At 47.0% G+C, this 22,929-nt stretch overlaps 1 protein-coding gene across 2 annotated transcripts in view; it reads left to right on the top strand.

The window, feature by feature from the left end:
* The window catches only part of LOC109880601 (V-type proton ATPase subunit H), a 76,973-nt gene extending 59,603 nt beyond the window's left edge, over window positions 1–17,370 (top strand). For both annotated transcript variants that reach the window (XM_031810441.1, XM_031810439.1), the window contains 3 exons: window positions 1,147–1,248; window positions 4,600–4,713; window positions 17,025–17,370. In XM_031810441.1, the coding sequence (XP_031666301.1) occupies window positions 1,147–1,248; window positions 4,600–4,713; window positions 17,025–17,094 (286 nt within the window). In that variant the 3' untranslated portion in view covers window positions 17,095–17,370. The remainder of the gene's footprint in view (window positions 1–1,146; window positions 1,249–4,599; window positions 4,714–17,024) is intronic.
* The last annotated feature ends 5,559 nt before the right edge of the window (window positions 17,371–22,929 follow it).

Raw genomic sequence — 22,929 nt, 5'->3', positions numbered from 1 at the left:
CATAGTCACTTCACCCCCACCTACATGTACAAATTACCTCAACTAACCTGTACCCCCTCACAACTAACCGGTACCCCCTGTATATAACCTCCACACTGACTCAGTACCGGTACCCCCTGTATATAGCCTCCACACTGAGTCTGTACCAATACCCCCTGTATATAGCCTCCACACTGAGTCTGTACCAATACCCCCTGTATATAGCCTCCACACTGAGTCTGTACCAGTACCCCCTGTATATAGCCTCCACATTGACTCTGTACCGTAATACCCTGTATATAGTCTCCACATTGACTCTGTACCGGTACCCCCTGTATATAGACTCCACATTGACTCTGTACCGTAATACCCTGTATATAGTCTCCACACTGACTCTGTACCATAATAGCCTGTATATAGTCTCCACACTGACTCTGTACCGGTACCCCCTGTATATAACCTCCACACTGACTCTGTACCTGGTACCCCCTGTATATATCCTCCACACTGACGCGGTACCGGTACCCCCTGTATATAGCCTCCACATTGACTCGGTACCGGTTACTCCTGTATATGTCCTCCACACTGACTCGGTACCGGTACCCCCTGTATAGAGCCTCCACATTGACTCTGTACCGGTACCCCCTGTATATAGCCTCCACATTGACTCTGTACCGGTACCCCCTGTATATAGCCTCCACATTGATTCTGTACCGGTACCCCTGTATATAGCCTCTTTGGAGGGAGTTGAAAGTCCGTGTTGCCCAGCAACAGCCCCAAAACATCACTGCTCTAGAGGAGATCTACATGGAGGAATGGGCCAAAATACCAGCAACAGTGTGTGAAAACCTTGTGAAGACTTACAGAAAACGTTTGACCTCTTTCATTGCCAACAAAGGGTATATAACAAAGTATTGAGATAAACTTTTGTTATTGACCAAATACTTATTTTCCATCATAATTTGCAAATGAATTCATTAAAAATCCTACAATGTGATTTTCAGGATTTTTTTTCTCATTTTGTCTGTCATAGTTGAAGGTTACCTATGATACATTACAGGCCTAATCTTTTTAAGTGGGAGAACTTGCACAATTGGTGGCTGACTAAATACTTTTTTGCCCCACTGTATCTGATGTTAGCATTAGTTATATGTTCTCCCTCCTCAGGATCCTTACTCGGCTGTTGGAGGTATCTGATGACCCTCAGGTTATTGCTGTAGCTGCTCATGATGTTGGTGAATACGTCAGACACTACCCTCGGGGGAAACGGTAAGGACACACAGAGTGTTATTATTGGATCGTACCATATCCTATTGTAGTGTTTACCAACTCCAGTCCTCCAATAGCCCGGACAAGCACACCCGATTCAACTTGCCAACTAATCATAAAGCCCTCAATGAGTTGAGTCAGGTGTGTTTGCCCAGAGCTATAACAAAACTGTGTGCTGTTGGGGACACTACCCCTCTACCTACCAATAATAACATGTTGTTGGGGACACTACCCCTCTACCTACCAATAATAACATGCTGTTGGGGACACTACCCCTCTACCTACCAATAATAACATGCTGTTGGGGACACTACCCCTCTACCTACCAATAATAACATGCTGTTGGGGGGGGGACTGGAGTTGGGTATAAAAAATATTTTTTAAACTCCCTGGCGTCCACCCTCCACTACCTCCCTGGCCTCCTCCCTCCACTACCTCTCTGGCCTCCTCCCTCCACTACCTCCCTGGCCTCCTCCCTCCACTACCTCCCTGGCCTCCTCCCTCCACTACCTCCCTGGCCTCCTCCCTCCACTACCACCCTGGCCTCCTCCCTCCACTACCTCCCTGGCCTCCTCCCTCCACTACCTCCCTGGCCTCCTCCCTCCACTACCTCCCTGTCCTCCTCCCTCCACTACCTCCCTGGCCTCCTCCCTCCACTACCTCCCTGGCCTCCTCCCTCCACTACCTCTCTGGCCTCCTCCCTCCACTACCTCCCTGGCCTCCTCCCTCCACTACCTCCCTGGCCTCCTCCCTCCACTACCTCCCTGGCCTCCTCCCTCCACTACCTCTCTGGCCTCCTCCCTCCACTACCTCCCTGGCCTCCTCCCTCCACTACCTCCCTGGCCTCCTCCCTCCACTACCTCCGTGGCCTCCTCCCTCCACTACCTCTCTGGCCTCCTCCCTCCACTACCTCCCTGGCCTCCTCCCTCCACTACCTCCCTGGCCTCCTCCCTCCACTACCTCTCTGGCCTCCTCCCTCCACTACCTCCCTGGCCTCCTCCCTCCACTACCTCCCTGGCCTCCTCCCTCCACTACCTCCCTGGCCTCCTCCCTCCACTACCTCTCTGGCCTCCTCCCTCCACTACCTCCCTGGCCTCCTCCCTCCACTACCTCCCTGGCCTCCTCCCTCCACTACCTCCCTGGCCTCCTCCCTCCACTACCTCTCTGGCCTCCTCCCTCCACTACCTCCCTGGCCTCCTCCCTCCACTACCTCCCTGGCCTCCTCCCTCCACTACCTCTCTGGCCTCCTCCCTCCACTACCTCCCTGGCCTCCTCCCTCCACTACCTCCCTGGCCTCCTCCATCCACTACCTCTCTGGCCTCTTCCCTCCACTACCTCCCTGGCCTCCTCCCTCCACTACCTCCCTGGCCTCCTCCCTCCACTACCTCTCTGGCCTCCTCCCTCCACTACCTCTCTGGCCTCCTCCCTCCACTACCTCTCTGGCCTCCTCCCTCCACTACCTCTCTGGCCTCCTCCCTCCACTACCTCTCTGGCCTCCTCCCTCCACTACCTCTCTGGCCTCCTCCATCCACTACCTCCCTGGCCTCCTCCCTCCACTACCTCCCTGGCCTCCTCCCTGGCCTCCTCCCTCCACTACCTCTCTGGCCTCCTCCCTCCACTACCTCCCTGGCCTCCTCCCTCCACTACCTCCCTGGCCTCCTCCCTCCACTACCTCCCTGGCCTCCTCCCTCCACTACCTCCCTGGCCTCCTCCCTCCACTACCTCCCTGGCCTCCTCCCTGGCCTCCTCCCTCAACTACCTCCCTGGCCTCCTCCCTCCACCACCTCCCTGGCCTCCTCCCTCCACTACCTCCCTGGCCTCCTCCACTACCTCCCTGGCCTCCTCCCTCCACTACCTCCCTGGCCTCCTCCCTCCACTACCTCCCTGGCCTCCTCCCTCCACTACCTCCCTGGCCTCCTCCCTCCACTACCTCCCTGGCCTCCTCCCTGGCCTCCTCCCTCCACTACCTCCCTGGCCTCCTCCCTGGCCTCCTCCATCCACTACCTCCCTGGCCTCCTCCCTCCACTACCTCCCTGGCCTCCTCCCTCCACTACCTCCCTGGTCTCCTCCCTCCACTACCTCCCTGGCCTCCTCCCTCCACTACCTCCCTGGCCTCCTCCCTCCACTACCTCCCTGGCCTCCTCCCTCCACTACCTCCCTGGCCTCCTCCCTCAACTACCTCTCTGGCCTCCTCCCTCCACTACCTCCCTGGCCTCCTCCCTCCACTACCTCCCTGGCCTCCTCCCTCCACTACCTCCCTGGCCTCCTCCCTCCATTCTGCCCTATGTACAGTGCATTCAAAAAGTATTCACCTCCTTGACTTTTTGAACAACAAACAATTACGTTACAGCCTTTTTCTAAAAATGGATGAAGTGTCATTTTTTACTCTTCAATCTCCACAATACCCCATAATGACAAAGGATCAACAGGTTTAGAAATTGAGCTCTAGTACATTCTGTTTTCAATGATCATCCTTGATGTTGGATGTTGACAGTGCGTGTCAGAGCAGAAACCAAGCCATGAGTTGGAAGGAATTGTCCATTGAGCTCCAAGACAGGATTGTGTCGAGGCACCGATCTGGGGAAGGGTACTAAAAAATGTCTACAGCATTAAAGGTCCCCGAGAACACAGTGGCCTCCATCATTCTTAAATGGAAAAAGTTTGGAACCACCAAGACTCTTCCTAGAGCTGGCTGCCCGGCCAAACTGAGCAATCTGGGGAGAAGCACTCCACCAATCAGGCCTCTATTGTAGATTGGCCAGACGAAAGCCACTCCTCAGTAAAAGGCACATGACAGCCCACTTGGAGTTTGCCAAAAGGCACCTAAAGGACTCAGACCATGAGAAACAAGATTATCTGGGTTGATGAAATCAAGATTGAACTATTTTTGCCTGAATGCCAAGCTTCCCTTCTGGAGGAAACCTGACACCATCCCTACAGGGAATCATGGTGGTGGCAGCATCATGCTGTGGGGATGTTTTTCAGCGGCAGGGACTGGCAAACTTGAAGGCTGTAATCGCTGCCATAGGTGTTTCAACAAAGTACTGAGTAAAGGGTCTGAATACTTATGTAAATGTGATATTTCAGTATTTTCTTTATAATACATTTGAAAAGAATAAGGCTGTAACGTAGCAAAATGTAGGAAAAGTCAAGGGGTCTGAATACAAATGCACTGCAATTAGACCACTCTAACACAGCTCTCCATCTCCCTCCCACCGATTAATGTGAATGGATAAACTGTCTGCATCTGTTCTGTTCACCAGAAAGGTTCTCATTTCCTAAGGTATTAAATGGTTACCTCTACCTATATTGTCTGTCTGTGGGTCTAACCAGTGTTTATCTCTCTGTCAGGGTGATAGAGCAGCTTGGAGGTAAACAGCTGGTGATGAACCACATGCACCATGACGATCAGCTGGTCCGCTACAACGCCCTGCTGGCCGTGCAGAAACTCATGGTCCACAACTGGTACGTACTACTACTATACTACTAGCTATTAGTTTAAACTCATGGTCCACAACTGGTACTACTACTACTATACTACTAGGTACTAGTTTAAACTCATGGTCCACAACTGGTACGTACTACTACTATACTACTAGGTACTAGTTTAAACTCATGGTCCCCAACCGGTACGTACTACTACCGCTGCTATTACTACTACCGCTGCTATTACTACTGCCGCTGCTATTACTACTGCCGCTGCTATTACTACTACTGCTGCTATTACTACTGCTGCTATTACTACTACTGCTGCTATTACTACTGCTGCTATTACTACTACTGCTGCTATTACTACTGCTGCTATTACTACTGCTGCTATTACTACTACTGCTATTACTACTACTGCTGCTATTACTGCTGCTGCTATTACTACTGCTGCTACTACTGCTGCTATTACTACTACCGCTGCTATTACTACTACCGCTATTACTACTACTGCTATTACTACTACTGCTGCTATTACTACTGCTGCTGCTATTACAACTACTGCTGCTATTACTACTGCTGCTATTACTACTACTGCTGCTATTACTACTACTGCTGCTATTACTACTACTGCTGCTATTACTACTACTGCTGCTATTACTACTACTGCTGCTATTACTACTGCTGCTATTACTACTGCTGCTATTACTACTGCTGCTATTACTACTACTGCTGCTATTACTACTGCTGCTATTACTGCTGCTATTACTACTGCTGCTATTACTACTGCTGCTATTACTACTACTGCTGCTATTACTACTACTGCTGCTATTACTACTACTGCTGCTATTACTACTACTGCTGCTATTACTACTGCTATTACTACTACCGCTGCTATTACTACTACTGCTATTACTACTACTGCTATTACTACTACCGCTGCTATTACTACTACTGCTGCTATTACTACTACTGCTGCTATTACTACTTCTGCTATTACTACTACCGCTGCTATTACTACTACTGCTGCTATTACTACTGCCGCTGCTATTACTACTACTGCTATTACTACTACTGCTATTACTACTACCGCTGCTATTACTACTACTGCTGCTATTACTACTACTGCTGCTATTACTACTGCTGCTATTACTACTGCCGCTGCTATTACTACTACTGCTATTACTACTACTGCTATTACTACTACCGCTGCTATTACTACTACTGCTGCTATTACTACTACCGCTGCTATTACTACTACTGCTGCTATTACTACTGCCGCTGCTATTACTACTACTGCTATTACTACTACTGCTATTACTACTACCGCTGCTATTACTACTACTACTGCTATTACTACTGCTGCTATTACTACTACTGCTGCTATTACTACTGCTGCTATTACTGCTGCTATTACTACTACTGCTATTACTACTACCGCTGCTATTACTACTGCTGCTGCTATTACAACTACTGCTGCTATTACTACTGCTGCTATTACTACTACTGCTGCTATTACTACTGCTGCTATTACTACTACTACTGCTGCTATTACTGCTGCTATTACTACTGCTGCTATTACTACTGCTGCTATTACTACTACTGCTGCTATTACTACTGCTGCTATTACTACTGCTGCTATTACTACTGCTGCTATTACTACTACTGCTGCTATTACTACTACTGCTGCTATTACTACTACTGCTGCTATTACTACTGCTATTACTACTACCGCTGCTATTACTACTGCTGCTATTACTACCGCTGCTATTACTACTACTGCTATTACTACTACTGCTGCTATTACTACTACTGCTGCTATTACTACTACTGCTGCTATTACTACTTCTGCTATTACTACTACCGCTGCTATTACTACTACTGCTGCTATTACTACTGCCGCTGCTATTACTACTACTGCTATTACTACTACTGCTGCTATTACTACTACTGCTATTACTACTACCGCTGCTATTACTACTGCTGCTATTACTACTACCGCTGCTATTACTACTACTGCTGCTATTACTACTACTGCTATTACTACTACTGCTGCTATTACTACTACTGCTGCTATTACTACTGCTGCTATTACTACTACTGCTGCTATTACTACTACTGCTGCTATTACTACTACTGCTATTACTACTACCGCTGCTATTACTACTACCGCTGCTATTACTACTACTGCTGCTATTACTACTACTGCTATTACTACTACTGCTGCTATTACTACTACTGCTGCTATTACTACTGCTGCTATTACTACTACTGCTGCTATTACTACTACTGCTGCTATTACTACTACTGCTATTACTACTACCGCTGCTATTACTACTACCACTGCTATTACTACTGCTGCTATTACTACTACCGCTGCTATTACTACTACTGCTATTACTACTACCGCTGCTATTACTACTACTGCTATTACTACTACCGCTGCTATTACTACTACTACTGCTATTACTACTGCTGCTATTACTACTACTGCTATTACTACTACCGCTGCTATTACTACTACCGCTGCTATTACTACTACTGCTGCTATTACTACTACTGCTGCTCATATTCACTCAGGGGGTTGAATACTTATCTAATCAAGATATGTGTTGTTGTTTTTTGTTTGTTTTTTACAAATGTCAGGATTTTTCTTCCACTTTGACAGAGTATTTGTGTAGATTGTTGACAAAAAAATTACAAATCCATTTAATGCCAGCTTGTAACGCAACCAAATGTGGAAAAAGTCTAGGGGTGTGAATACTGTCTGCACTGTAACTAAAGGCATTGTTCAGTAGTAGAAATATTAGAATGAGCTACATTGAGAATCCAGTATTTAAATACACAGTACAAACCCCATGGTACAATGGATAGAATTGCAGGAATTTAGCTTCCTTATCCAAGTCCAGAATATAAATCTATATCTTTGTGAATGGTGTGTATAGACATTATTTGAACATGTCGTCTCACTTAAAACATATGGAGGGACTAGATACAAAGTGATTTCATTTCTAAATGGTTTGAGTTTGAGTTTATTTTTATTTTTACAGGGACAGTGCACATTAATCAACGTTTCAGTAAAAGTGGTAGAACATATATTTATAAAAAATACCCTCAAACAAAGGTGACATTCTGGAATTTCGCCTCATATGAAACATTTGATCTCCAAAATGGAGTATAGAACCAAATTAAAAGTTTTAGCTTCACTGTCCAAATAAATACATACACTCCCCTATGTCAACACTAGTCTTAGTGATGCTGTTAGGTTGTATGAATTGATATAAGGTTTTAGTGTGTTTGGTAGTGGTATGGCTCTGCTGCTGGTTTTATGAGAGTGTAAGGCTTCAGTGTGGTAGGGGGTTGATATGGCTCTGCTGCTGAAACAGAGAATTAGGAATGTCTTTAGGAATGTTTCAGAGCTGAAAGTATAGACATCCTCTGTGTCAGGGTCTTCAGGTTTAATATTCTCTTCTTCCTCTGTCTGTTAGGAGAAACCTCAGCATCTCTAGGCCGCTGCTTTGTCTGATTGACTGAATGGCTATTGACTCACTCTGTACAGACTTCTGTCTTTCTCATAGGAAACGTGGACTTGTACACAATACTGCAGGGAGGGGAGGGCAAGGCGGTGGAGGAGGGGGGAGAGTGAGGCGGAGGAGGAGAGGGGAGTAGGGGAGAGCGAGGCGGAGGCGGAGGAGGAGAGGGGAGTGGGGAGTGGGGGGAGGGGGAGAGTGAGGCGGAGGAGGAGGGGGGAGAGTGAGGCAGAGGAGGAGAGGGAAGTGGGGGGAGGGGGAGAGCGAGGCGGAGGAGGAGAGGGGGGAGGGGGAGGGCAAGGCGGTGGAGGAGGGGGGAGAGTGAGGCGGAGGAGGAGAGGGAAGTGGGGGGAGGGGGAGAGCGAGACGAAGGAGGAGAGGGGAGTGGGGGGAGAGCGAGGCGGAGGAGGAGAGGGGAGTGGGGGGAGGGGGAGAGCGAGGCGGAGGAGGAGAGGGAAGTGGGGGGAGGGGGAAAGCGAGGCGGAGGAGGAGAGGGAAGTGGGGGGAGGGGGAAAGCGAGGCGGAGGAGGAGAGGGAAGTGGGGGGAGGGGGAGAGCGAGGCAGAGGAGGAGAGGGAAGTGGGGGGAGGGGGAGAGGGAGAGGAGGATGATGGAGGAAATGCCATGGAGAAGAAGAGGGCAGGAAGAGGAGGCTGTCACTTTATCCATTCACTGATTGTACACCTGGTTTCACAGATCTAAATTAGTTTCTGATTTAAACAGAAATAACTCAAACCAGCAGTCGGAGTTGTTCTTCCTTGGTCTGTCTGCAGCACTGACTGTACAGGGCATTCGGAAAGTATTCAGACCCCAGGACTTTTTCTACCGTTTGTTACATTACAACCACATTCTAAAATGTATTAAATTAAATGCTTTCCCCGTCAATCTACTCACAATGCCCCATAATGACGAAGCGAAAACAGGTTTTTAGAAATGTTTGCAAATTAATTGAAAATAAAAAAGACACCTTATTTACATAAGTATTCAGACAATTTGCTATGAGACTCGAAATTGAGCTCAGATGTATCCTGTTTCCATTGATCATCCTTGAGATGTTTCTACAAATTGATTGGAGTCCACCTGTGGTTGATTTTACATGATTTGGAAAGGCACACACTTGTCTATATAAGGTCCCACAGTTGACAGTACATGTCAGAGCAAAAACCAAGCCATGAGGTGGAAGGAATTGTCCTTAGAGCTCCGAGACAGGATTGTGTCGAGGCACAGATCTGGGGAAGGGTACCAACAAATGTCTGCAGCATTGAAGGTCCTCAAGAACACAGTGGCCTCCATCATTCTTAAATGCAAGAAGTGTGGCTCTAAGACTCTTCCTAGAGCTGGCCACCCGGCCAAACTGAGTAATCGAGGGAGGAGGGCCTTGGTCTGGGATGTAACCAAGAACCCAATGGTTACTCTGACAGAACTCCAGAGTTCCTCTGTGGAGATGGTTGTCCTTCTGGAAGGTTTTACTGCAAGGATCAGGCCTTTATGGTAGAGTGGCCAGACGGAAACCACTCCTCAGTAAAAGGCACATGACAACTGGCTTGGTATTTGCCAAAAGTCACCTAAAGGACTCAGACCATGAGAAACAAGTTTCTCTGGTCTGATGAAACCAAGATTGAACTCTTTGGCATGAATGCTAAGCGTCCCTTCTGGAGGAAACATGGCAGCATCCCTACGGTGAGACGTGGTGGTGGCATCATCATGCTGTGGGGATGTTTTTCAGCGGCAGGGACTGGGAGACCAGTCAGGATCGAGGGAAAGATGAATGGAGCAAAGTACACAGAGATCATTGGTTTAAAAACCTGCTCCAGAGCCCTCAGAACCTCAGACTGGGGGCGATGACACAGCCAAGACAACACAGGAGTGGCTTCGGGACAAGTCTTTGAATGTCCAGTTTACATTTACAATGACAGCTTACCAAAAGGCAAAAGGCCTCCTGTGGGGATTAAAAATACATTTAATAGAAATATAGGACAAAACACACGACAAGAGAGACAACACTAAACTAAAATGGCGCCGGAAAAAATGGCAGCTGTTTTACGGGCGTCTAACCAATTGTGCTATTATGTGGGGGGGTTTCCCGTTATTTGTAACTTATTTTGTACATGTTTCTGCCACCGAATTTTACTGCAAAAAAAGAGCTTCTGGATATCAGGACAACGATCAGTCACCTCGGATTAGACAAAGATTTTTTCTTCAACAAGCAGGATGCACAGGATGTACTTCAGACACCCGACAAAGCCGATATCCCCTTCATTGGCAATAGAAAGAGACGCAGGTACAGAGGACACAGAGCAGGATGCCTGGTCAGGACCCGCAGAAGGCGAGTAGGAAAGCTGCCGTTACCGTCAATACTATTCGCCAACGTGCAATCATTGGACAATAAACTAGACGAGGTACGATCACGAATATCCTACCAACGGGACACCAAACTGTAATATCCTATGTTTCACGGAATCATGGCTGAATGACAACATGGATATTCAGCTAGCAGGATATACGCTGCACCGGCAGGATAGAACAGCACACTCCAGTAAGACGAGGGGGGCGGTCTGTGCATATTTGTAAACAACAGCTGGTGCACGAAATCTAAGGAAGTCTCTAAATTTTGCTCGCCTGAAGTAGAGTATATTGTGATAAATTGCAGACCACACTACTTGCCTACAGAGTTTTCAGCTATACTATTCATGGCTGTTTATTTACCACCACAGACAGATGCTGGCACTAAGACCGCACTCAGTCAGCTGTGTAAGGAAATAAGCAAACAGGAACCACTCACCCAGAGACGACGCTCCTAGTGGCCGGAGACTTTAATGCAGGGAATCTTAAATCAGTTCATTTCCATCAACATGTTAAATGTGCAACCAGAGGGAAATCATTTTAGATCACCTGTACTCCACACACAGAGACGTGTACAAAGCTCTCCCTCGCCCTCCATTTGGTAAATCTGACCACAACTCTATCCTCCTGATTCCTGCTTACAAGCAAAAATTAAAGCAGGAAGCACCAGTGATTCGGTCTATAAAAAATGGTCAGATGAAGCAGATGCTAAACCACAGTACTGTTTTGCTATCACAGACTGGAACATGTTCCGGGATTCTTCAGATGATATTGAGGAGTACACCACATCAGTCACTGGCTTTATCAATAAGTGCATTGAGGACGTCGTCCCCACAGTGACTGTACGTACATACCCCAACCAGAAGCCATAGATTACAGGCAACATTCGCACTGAGCTTAAGGGTAAAGCTGCCAATTCCAAGGTGCGGGACTCTAACCCGGAAGCTTACAAGAAATCACACTATGCCATGCGACGATCCATCGAACAGGCAAAGCGTCAATACAGGGCTAAGATTGAATCATACTACAACGCTCGTCTTATGTGGCAGCGCGTGCAAACTATTACAGACTACAAAGGGAAGCACAGCCGCGAGCTGCCCAGTGACCCAAGCCTACCAGATGAGCTAAATCACTTCTATGCTCGCTTCGAGGCAAGCAACACTGTGGCATGCATGAGAGCATCAGCTCTTCCGGACAACTCTGTGATCACGCTCTCCGTAGCCGACGTGAGTAAGACCTTTAAACAGGTCAACATACACAAGGCTGCGGGGCCAGACGGATTACCAGGACGTGTGCTCCAGGCATGTGCTGACCAACTGGCAGGTGTCTTCACTGATATGTTCAACATGTCCCTGATTCAGTCTGTAATACCAACATGCTTCAAGCAGACCACCATAGTCCCTGTGCCCACGTACACAAAGGCAACCTGCCTAAATGACTACAGACCCGTAGCACTCACATCCGTAGCCATGAAGTGCTTTGAAAGGCTGGTAATGGCTCACATCAACACCATTATCCGAGGAACCCTAGACCCACTCCAATTTGCATACCGCCCAAACAGATCAACAGATGATGCAATCTCTATTGCACTCCACACTGCCCTTTCCCACCTGGACAAAGGAACACCTATGTGACAATGCTATTCATTGACTACAGCTCAGCGTTCAACACCATATTCCCCTCAAAGCTCACCACTAAGATAAGGAACCTGGGACTAAACACCTCCCTCTGCAACTGGATCCTGGACTACAGGAAAAGGACGACCATTCTCATCAATGGGGCTGTAGTGGAGCAGGTTGAGAGCTTCAAATTCCTTGGTGTCCACATCACCAACAAACTAGAATGGTCCAAACACACCAAGACAGTCGTGAAGAGGGCACGACAAAGCCTATTCCCCCTCAGGAAACTAAAAAGGTTTGGCATGGGTCCTGAGATCCTCAAAATGTTCTACAGCTACAACATCAAAATATCCTGACTGGTTGAATCACTGCCTGGTAGGGCAATTGCTCGGCCTCCGACCGCAAGGCACTTAAGAGGGTAGTGCGTACGGCACAGTACATCACTGGGGCAAAGCTGCCTGCCATCCAGGACCTCTACACCAGGCGGTGTCAGAGGAAGGCCCTAAAAATTGTCAAAGACCCCAGCCACCCCAGTCATAGACTTTTCTCTTTACTACCGCATGGCAAGCGGTACCGGAGTGCCAAGTCTAGGACAGAAAGGCTTCTCAATATTTTTAACTCAAAGCCATAAGACTCCTGAACAGGTAACCGATGATTACCCGGACTATTTGCATTGGGTTCCCTCCCCCCAAACCTCTCTCTTACGCTGCTGCTACTCTCTGTTTATCATATATGCATCGTCACTTTAACAATACCTACATGTACATACTACCTCAATAAGCCTGACTAACAGGTGTCTGTATGTAGCCTTGCTACTAACAGGTGTCTGTATGTAGCCTTGCTACTAACAGGTGTCTGCATGTAGCCTTGCTACTAACAGGTGTCTGCATGTAGCCTTGCTACTAACAGGTGTCTGTATATAGCCTTGCTACTAACAGGTGTCTGTATGTAGCCTTGCTACTAACAGGTGTCTGTATATAGCCTTGCTACTAACAGGTGTCTGCATGTAGCCTTGCTACTAACAGGTGTCTGTATATAGCCTTGCTACTAACAGGTGTCTGTATATAGCCTTGCTAGTAACAGGTGTCTGTATATAGCCTTGCTACTAACAGGTGTCTGTATATAGCCTTGCTACTAACAGGTGTCTGTATATAGCCTTGCTACTAACAGGTGTCTGTATATAGCCTTGCTACTAACAGGTGTCTGTATGTAGCCTTGCTACTAACAGGTGTCTGTATGTAGCCTTGGTACTAACAGGTGTCTGTATATAGCCTTGCTACTAACAGGTGTCTGTATATAGCCTTGCTACTAACAGGTGTCTGTATATAGCCTTGCTACTAACAGGTGTCTGTATGTAGCCTTGCTACTAACAGGTGTCTGTATGTAGCCTTGCTACTAACAGGTGTCTGTATGTAGCCTTGCTACTAACAGGTGTCTGTATATAGCCTTGCTACTAACAGGTGTCTGTATATAGCCTTGCTACTAACAGGTGTCTGTATGTAGCCTTGCTACTAACAGGTGTCTGTATATAGCCTTGCTACTAACAGGTGTCTGTATGTAGCCTTGCTACTAACAGGTGTCTGTATATAGCCTTGCTACTAACAGGTGTCTGTATATAGCCTTGCTACTAACAGGTGTCTGTATATAGCCTTGCTACTAACAGGTGTCTGTATATAGCCTTGCTACTAACAGGTGTCTGTATGTAGCCTTGCTACTAACAGGTCTCTGTATAGAGCCTTGCTACTAACAGGTGTCTGTATATAGCCTTGCTACTAACAGGTGTCTGTATAGAGCCTTGCTACTAACAGGTGTCTGTATATAGCCTTGCTACTAACAGGTGTCTGTATATAGCTTTGCTACTAACAGGTGTCTGTATATAGCCTTGCTACTAACAGGTGTCTGTATATAGCCTTGCTACTAACAGGTGTCTGTATATAGCCTTGCTACTAACAGGTGTCTGTATATAGCCTTGCTACTAACAGGTGTCTGTATATAGCCTTGCTACTAACAGGTGTCTGTATATAGCCTTGCTACTAACAGGTGTCTGTATATAGCCTTGCTACTAACAGGTGTCTGTATGTAGCCTTGCTACTAACAGGTGTCTGTATATAGCCTTGCTACTAACAGGTGTCTGTATATAGCCTTGCTACTAACAGGTGTCTGTATATAGCCTTGCTACTAACAGGTGTCTGTATATAGCCTTGCTACTAACAGGTGTCTGTATGTAGCCTTGCTACTAACAGGTGTCTGTATATAGCCTTGCTACTAACAGGTGTCTGTATATAGCCTTGCTACTAACAGGTGTCTGTATATAGCCTTGCTACTAACAGGTGTCTGTATATAGCCTTGCTACTAACAGGTGTCTGTATGTAGCCTTGCTACTAACAGGTGTCTGTATATAGCCTTGCTACTAACAGGTGTCTGTATATAGCCTTGCTACTAACAGGTGTCTGTATGTAGCCTTGCTACTAACAGGTGTCTGTATATAGCCTTGCTACTAACAGGTGTCTGTATGTAGCCTTGCTACTAACAGGTGTCTGTATATAGCCTTGCTACTAACAGGTGTCTGTATATAGCCTTGCTACTAACAGGTGTCTGTATATAGCCTTGCTACTAACAGGTGTCTGTATGTAGCCTTGCTACTAACAGGTGTCTGTATGTAGCCTTGCTACTAACAGGTGTCTGTATATAGCCTTGCTACTAACAGGTGTCTGTATATAGCCTTGCTACTAACAGGTGTCTGTATGTAGCCTTGCTACTAACAGGTGTCTGTATATAGCCTTGCTACTAACAGGTGTCTGTATATAGCCTTGCTACTAACAGGTGTCTGTATATAGCCTTGCTACTAACAGGTGTCTGTATATAGCCTTGCTACTAACAGGTGTCTGTATGTAGCCTTGCTACTAACAGGTGTCTGTATATAGCCTTGCTACTAACAGGTGTCTGTATGTAGCCTTGCTACTAACAGGTGTCTGTATATAGCCTTGCTACTAACAGGTGTCTGTATATAGCCTTGCTACTAACAGGTGTCTGTATGTAGCCTTGCTACTAACAGGTGTCTGTATATAGCCTTGCTACTAACAGGTGTCTGTATATAGCCTTGCTACTAACAGGTGTCTGTATATAGCCTTGCTACTAACAGGTGTCTGTATATAGCCTTGCTACTAACAGGTGTCTGTATGTAGCCTTGCTACTAACAGGTGTCTGTATGTAGCCTTGCTACTAACAGGTGTCTGTATGTAGCCTTGCTACTAACAGGTGTCTGTATGTAGCCTTGCTACTAACAGGTGTCTGTATGTAGCCTTGCTACTAACAGGTGTCTGTATGTAGCCTTGCTACTAACAGGTGTCTGTATGTAGCCTTGCTACTAACAGGTGTCTGTATGTAGCCTTGCTACTAACAGGTGTCTGTATGTAGCCTTGCTACTAACAGGTGTCTGTATGTAGCCTTGCTAGTCTTATTTCAAATGTCTTTTTACTGTTTTATTTCTTTACTTACCTACACACACACACACACACACACACACACACACACACCTTTTTTTCGCACTGTTGGTTAGAGCCTGTAAGTAAGCATTTCACCTGTTGTATTCGGTGCACGTGACAAATACACTTTGATTTGTTTTGCTGGCCCTTCTGTTTGCCACTGTTCTTCCTCACTTCATCTAACCTGACCTCTGCCCCAAAGTGCTCACTCCTCCCCAACTCAAGGCTGTCCTCGTTATTGATACCAGACGGTGTCTCTTCTCCTCCCAGAGGATCCCTGATGGCTAACAATAACATGATCTGACTATGTAAACGTTTTACATTACCCTCTCTCCCTCAGTGACATATCCTGACATAATGTAAATGTGATACATTACCCTCTCTCCCTCAGTGACATATCCTGACATAATGTAAACGTTATACATTACCCTCTCTCCCTCAGTGACATTGTTAGTTTCCAAGATCTCCATCCAACACATTCCAAAGCATCTGTCTTTCCACAGAAAACCATTAACTTCTGACATAAAACCCAGTCTCTTTCTCTCCTTATATTCTATGCTTCTGATCTATCATGTCTTTAATATCTCAATGTTTAAAGTTTACCCCGAATCCAACACTAGGTAAAGCCCCGCCTTATCTCAGCTCACTGGTCACCATAGCAGCACACACCCGTAGCACGCGCTCCAGCAGGTATATCTCACTGGTCATCCCCAAAGCCAACTCATCCTTTGGCTGCCTTTCCTTCCAGTTCTCTGCTGCCAATGACTGGAACGAATTGCAGAAATCACTGAAGCTGGAGACTTATATCTCCTTCACTAACTTTAAGCATCAGCTGTCAGAGCAGTTTACAGATCACTGCACCTGTACACAGCCCATCTGTAAATAGCCCACCCAGCTACCTCATCCCTATATTGTTGTTTATCTATTTATTTGCTTCTTTGCACCCCAGTACCTCTACTTGTACATTACTCTTCTGCACATCTATCACTCTAGTGTTTAATTGCTAAATTAATAATCCACTATGGCCTATTTATTGCCTTACCTCCCTTATCCTACCTCATTTGCACACACTGTATATAGACTTTTCTATTGTGTTATTGACTGTATGTTTGTTTATTCCATGTGTAACTCTGTGTTGTTGTTTATGTCGCACTGCTTTGCTTTATCTTGGCCAGGTCTCAGTTGTAAATGAGAACTAGTTCTCAAGTAGCCTACTTGGTTAAATAAAGGTGTAATAATAAAAGAATGAGGAATTTAAATGTCATGTTTTTGTTCAGTTTAGAATGCCTTATTGATTGACCTCTGCCCTCTCCTCTCCAGGGAGTACCTGGAAGCTACATTGTGTGTGATTGAATGTTCTCCTGTCCTCTGCAGGGAGTACCTGGGGAAGCAGCTCCAGTCATCTGACCAGCAGCAGCAACAGGCTGTGGCCGTTATGACCTGAACTCTAACCCCTGACAACAGGCCATGGCCGCCAGAAGCTGAACTCTTAACCCCTGAACCCTGTATGAAACCTATTGGGTGTCTGGGTCATACAGACATGTAGTGGGCTGACTGTTTGTGTTACTGGCTGACTGTGTGTGTTACTGGCTGACTGTGTGTGTTACTGGCTGACTGTGTGTGTTACTGGCTGACTGTGTGTGTTACTGGCTGACTGTGTGTGTTACTGGCTGACTGTGTGTCCTCTGGTCTCCTCTTCTTTTCTCTGGTCTCGTCTCCTCTGGTCTCCTTCTCTCCTCTGGTCTCCTTCTCTCCTCTGGTCTCCTCCTCTCCTCTGGTCTCCGCCTCTCCTCTGGTCTCCTCCTCTCCTCTGGTCTCCTTCTCTCCTCTGGTCTCCTCTCCTTCTCTCCTCTGGTCTCCTCTTCTCCTCTGGTCTCCTCTCCTCCTCTCCTCTGGTCTCCTCTGGTCTCCTCTCCTCTGGTCTCCTTCTCTCCTCTGGTCTCCTCCTCTCCTCTGGTCTCCTCCTCTCCTCTGGTCTCCTCTGGTCTCCTCCTCTCCTCTGGTCTCCTCCTCTCCTCTGGTCTCCTCCTCTCCTCTGGTCTCATCTCCTCCTCTCCTCTGGTCTCATCTCCTCCTCTCCTCTGGTCTCCTCTCCTCCTCTCCTCTGGTCTCCTCTCCTCCTCTCCTCTGGTCTCCTCTCCTCTGGTCTCCTCTCCTCCTCTCCTCTGGTCTCCTCCTCTTCTCTGGTCTCCTCCTCTCCTCTGGTCTCCTCCTCTCTGGTCTCCTCCTCTCCTCTGGTCTCCTCCTCTCCTCTCCTTTTCTCTGGTCTCCTCCTCTCCTCTGGTCTCCTCCTCTCCTCTGGTCTCCTCCTCTCCTCTCCTTTTCTCTGGTCTCCTCCTCTCCTCTGGTCTCCTCCTCTCCTCTGGTCTCCTTTTCTCTGGTCTCCTCCTCTCCTCTCCTTTTCTCTGGTCTCCTCCTCTCCTCTGGTCTCCTCCTCTCCTTTTCTCTGGTCTCCTCCTCTCCTCTGGTCTCCTCCTCTCCTCTCCTTTTCTCTGGTCTCCTCCTCTCCTCTGGTCTCCTCCTCTCCTCTCCTTTTCTCTGGTCTCCTCCTCTCCTCTGGTCTCCTCCTCTCCTCTCCTTTTCTCTGGTCTCCTCCTTTTCTCTGGTCTCCTCCTCTCCTCTGGTCTCCTCCTCTTCTCTGGTCTCCTCCTCTCCTCTGGTCTCCTCTCCTCCTCTCCTCTGGTCTCCTCTCCTCTGGTCTCCTCTCCTCCTCTCCTCTGGTCTCCTTCTCTGGTCTCCTCCTCTCCTCTGGTCTCCTCCTCTCTGGTCTCCTCCTCTCTGGTCTCCTCCTCTCCTCTGGTCTCCTCCTCTCCTCTCCTTTTCTCTGGTCTCCTCCTCTCCTCTGGTCTCCTCCTCTCCTCTCCTTTTCTCTGGTCTCCTCCTCTCCTCTGGTCTCCTCCTCTCCTCTCCTGTTCTCTGGTCACCTCCTCTCCTCTCCTTTTCTCTGGTCTCCTCCTCTCCTCTGGTCTCCTCCTCTCCTTTTCTCTGGTCTCCTCCTCTCCTCTGGTCTCCTCCTCTCCTCTCCTTTTCTCTGGTCTCCTCCTCTCCTCTGGTCTCCTCCTCTCCTCTCCTTTTCTCTGGTCTCCTCCTCTCCTCTGGTCTCCTCCTCTCCTCTCCTTTTCTCTGGTCTCCTCCTCTCCTCTCCTTTTCTCTGGTCTCCTCCTCTCCTTTTCTCTGGTCTCCTCCTCTCCTCTGGTCTCCTCCTCTCCTCTCCTTTTCTCTGGTCTCCTCCTCTCCTCTGGTCTCCTCCTCTCCTTTTCTCTGGTCTCCTCCTCTCCTCTGGTCTCCTCCTCTCCTCTCCTTTTCTCTGGTCTCCTCCTCTCCTCTGGTCTCCTCCTCTCCTCTCCTTTTCTCTGGTCTCCTCCTCTCCTTTTCTCTGGTCTCCTCCTCTCCTTTTCTCTGGTCTCCTCCTCTCCTTTTCTCTGGTCTCCTCCTCTCCTTTTCTCTGGTCTCCTCCTCTCCTCTGGTCTCCTCCTCTCCTTTTCTCTGGTCTCCTCCTTTCCTTTTCTCTGGTCTCCTCCTCTCCTCTGGTCTCCTCCTCTCCTCTCCTTTTCTCTGGTCTCCTCCTCTCCTCTCCTTTTCTCTGGTCTCCTCCTCTCCTCTGGTCTCCTCCTTTTCTCTGGTCTCCTCCTTTTCTCTGGTCTCTTCTCCTCTGGTCTCTTTCTTCTCCTCTGGTCTCTTCTCCTCTGGTCTCTTTCTTCTCCTCTGGTCTCTTCTCCTCTGGTCTCTTCTCCTCTGGTCTCTTTCTTCTCCTCTGGTCTCTTCTCCTCTGGTCTTGATGTTGGGATAAATGTAAAAGTGATAAAGTTACTTATGTGTTGTTAAACATGAGTATGCATTCCAATAAAGTGTAATCTAGAAGGTCTGGTTGGCTCTGTTTCTTTACTGGTTCTGTTTGTTGACTGCAGGCATGGCTCATTTACAGTTAAAGGACATTATTTTATGACGTGTCTTGGTTAGTTTAAGATGTGTATATACATCTGTAGGCCATTGAAACCTGAAGGTCCTCAACATTCTGTCAAACATTGGACGACTGGGAAGGCATCCCCATGGCAACCTCAGCTGTGTGTGTGGTTAACACCGTCTATCGGAAACAGTCGGTGAAGAGCGTCTACAAGAAAATCCCCGCTGAACAGAAACGGACCACATCTGGGAGTAAACCTATACGAGTCTGAAACAGACATTACAACTCACACCCATGCAGGAGACCTGAGAGCAGGTGACAAGTAATATTGTACAGCAACCACAACTGTGATCAAACGTCTATATACAAAGCCTATCTATAAGCCTCAGAGGAGCAAGTTCTTTCAGGACGGAGTTCTCTCCATTAGAGAATTGGAGGCTGTCTGTACTGCTGGGGACCAGTATAACGCCACTGGTCTGTTGTGAGGGGCTGTCTGTACTGCTGAGGACCAGTATAACGCCACTGGTCTGTTGTGAGGGGCTGTCTGTACTGCTGAGGACCAGTATAACGCCACTGGTCTGTTGTGAGGGGCTGTCTGTACTGCTGGGGACTAGTATAACGCCACTGGTCTGTTGTGAGGGGCTGTCTGTACTGCTGGGGACCAGTATAACGCCACTGGTCTGTTGTGAGGGGCTGTCTGTACTGCTGAGGACCAGTATAATGCCACTTGTCTGTTGTCAGGGGCTGTCTGTACTACTGGGGATCAGTATTAAAAAATATATTTACAGGACAAAACACATCACAACAAGAGAGGCATCACAACACTACATAAAGAGAGACCTAAGATGACAACATAGCATGGCAGCAACACATGACAACACAGCATGGCAGCAACACATGACAACAACATGGTAGCAAAACATGACAACATGGTAGCAACACAACATGGCAGCAACACATGACAACATGGTAGCAACACAACATGGCAGCAACACAACATGACAACATAGCATGGCAGCAACACATGACAACATGGTAGCAACACAACATGGCAGCAGCACCAAACATCGTACAAACATTATTGGGCACAGACAACAGCACAAAGGTCAAGAAGGTAGAGACAACAATACATCAGGCAAAGCAGCCACAACTGTCAGTAAGAGTGTCATTGATTGAGTCTTTGAATGAAGAGATGGAGATAAAACTGTCCAGTTTGAGTATTTGTTGCAGCTCGTTCCAGTCGCCAGCTGCAGAGAACTGAAAAGAGGAGCGACCCAGGGATGTGTGCTTTGGGGACCTTTAACAGAATGTGACTGGCAGAGCGGGTGTTGTATGCAGTAGATATCTCAGGTAGGGGGGAGCGAGGCCTAAGAGGGTTTTATAAATAAGCATCAACCTGTGGTCTTGCGACGGGTATACAGAGATGACCAGTTTACAGAGGAGTATAGAGTGCAGTGATGGCCAAATGGTAAAGAACATCTAGCCGCGAGAGAGCACCCTTACCTGCCTATCTATAAATTATCCATAATCTAGCATGGGTAGGATGGTCATCTGAATCAGGGTTAGTTTGGCAGCTGGGGTGAAAGAGGAAACCAAGTCTAGATTTAACTTTAGCCTGCAGCTTTGATATGTGCTGAGAGAAGGACAGTGTACTTACCATCTAGCCATACTCCCAAGTGCTTGTATGAGGTGATGACCTCAAGCTCTAAACCCTCAGAGGTAGTAATCACACCTGTGGGGAGAGGTGCATTCTTCTTACCAAACCACATGACCTTTGTTTTGGAGGTGTTCAGAACAAGGTTAAGGGCAGGGTGTCAAGCCACAACATACGTTTTTCCAGCAGCAGACTATGATGGATAATGTCGAAAGTCTAACAAAACAGCCCCCACAATAGTTTAACCGTCAATTTCTCTTAGCCAATCATCAGTCATTCAAATCAAATCAAATTGTATTGTTCACATACACATGGTTAGCAGATGTTATTGCGAGTGTAGCATAATGCTTGTGCTTCTACATGTGTGTAAGTGCTGTGCTTGTTGAGTGTCCTTCCATACATAAGGGAAGATTTCGGCAGGTGCCGTATGGTTAGTGAGAAAGTCCATATTGGAAATGTACGGTCCCAGCATGCTGAAAGTCTGTTTGTCTATTTGTTTACTGTAAAATAGCATTGTATCTGGTCAAACACCATTTTTTCCCTACAGTTTACAATGTGTTGGTAACAGCCTGATTGGTCAGCTATTTTATCCAGCAATGGGGGCTTTACTATTCTTGGGTAGCAGAATGACTTGGTTCCCTCCAGGCCTGGGGGCGCACACTTTCTAGTAGGCTTAAATTGAAAATATGGCAAATAGGAGTGGCAATATCGTCCCCTATCATCCTCAGTAATTTTCCATCCAAGTTGTCAGACCCCGGTGGTTTGTCAGTGTTTATCAACAATCTTTTTTTCACCTCTTCCACACTGACTTTACGGAATTCAAAAGTATAATTCTAGTCTTTCATAATTTGGTCAGATATACTTGGATGTGTAGTGTCAGCGTTTGTTGCTGGCATGTCATCCCTAAGTTTGCTTATCTTGACAATGAAAAAGTCATTAAAGTAGTTGGCAATATCAGTGGGTTTTGTAATGAATGAACCATCTGATTCAATGAATGATGGAGCTGAGTTATCTTTTTCCCCAAACATTTCATTTAAGGTGCTCAAAGATTTTTACTATCGTTCTTTATTTCATTTATCTTTGTTTCGTAGTTTCTTCTTTTTCTTCTGTTTTATTCAGTTTAGTCACATGATTTCTCAGTACGTTTAACAATGGGTTGTTCAGACAGACTTATTTGCCATACCTTTTGCCTCATCCCTCTCAACCATAAAACATTTTCAATTCCTCATTAATCTAAGGGGATTTACCAGTTGTTACAGTCATTTTCTTAATGGGTGTGTGCTTATTAGTAACTGGGATAAAACAATTCATAAATGTGTCAAGTGGAGCATCTGGCTGCTCCTCATTACACTCCACGGACCAACACTTATTATTTACATCAACAACATAGGAATCACTACAAAACGTATTGTATGACCTCTTATACACTATATTAGGCCCAGCCTGACCTCTTATACACTATATTAGGCCCAGCCTGACCTCTTATACACTATATTAGGCCCAGCCTGACCTCTTATACACTATATTAGGCCCAGCCTGACCTCTTATACACTATATTAGGCCCAGCCTGACCTCTTATACACTATATTAGGCCCAGCCTGACCTCTTATACACTATATTAGGCCCAGCCTGACCTCTTATACACTATATTAGGCCCAGCCTGACCTCTTATACACTATATTAGGCCCAGCCTGACCTCTTATACACTATATTAGGCCCAG

The sequence above is a fragment of the Oncorhynchus kisutch genome, linkage group LG30 (assembly GCF_002021735.2).
Source record: "Oncorhynchus kisutch isolate 150728-3 linkage group LG30, Okis_V2, whole genome shotgun sequence".
NCBI classification, from domain to species: domain Eukaryota; kingdom Metazoa; phylum Chordata; class Actinopteri; order Salmoniformes; family Salmonidae; genus Oncorhynchus; species Oncorhynchus kisutch.
This window is presented reverse-complemented; position numbering and strand designations above follow the sequence as displayed.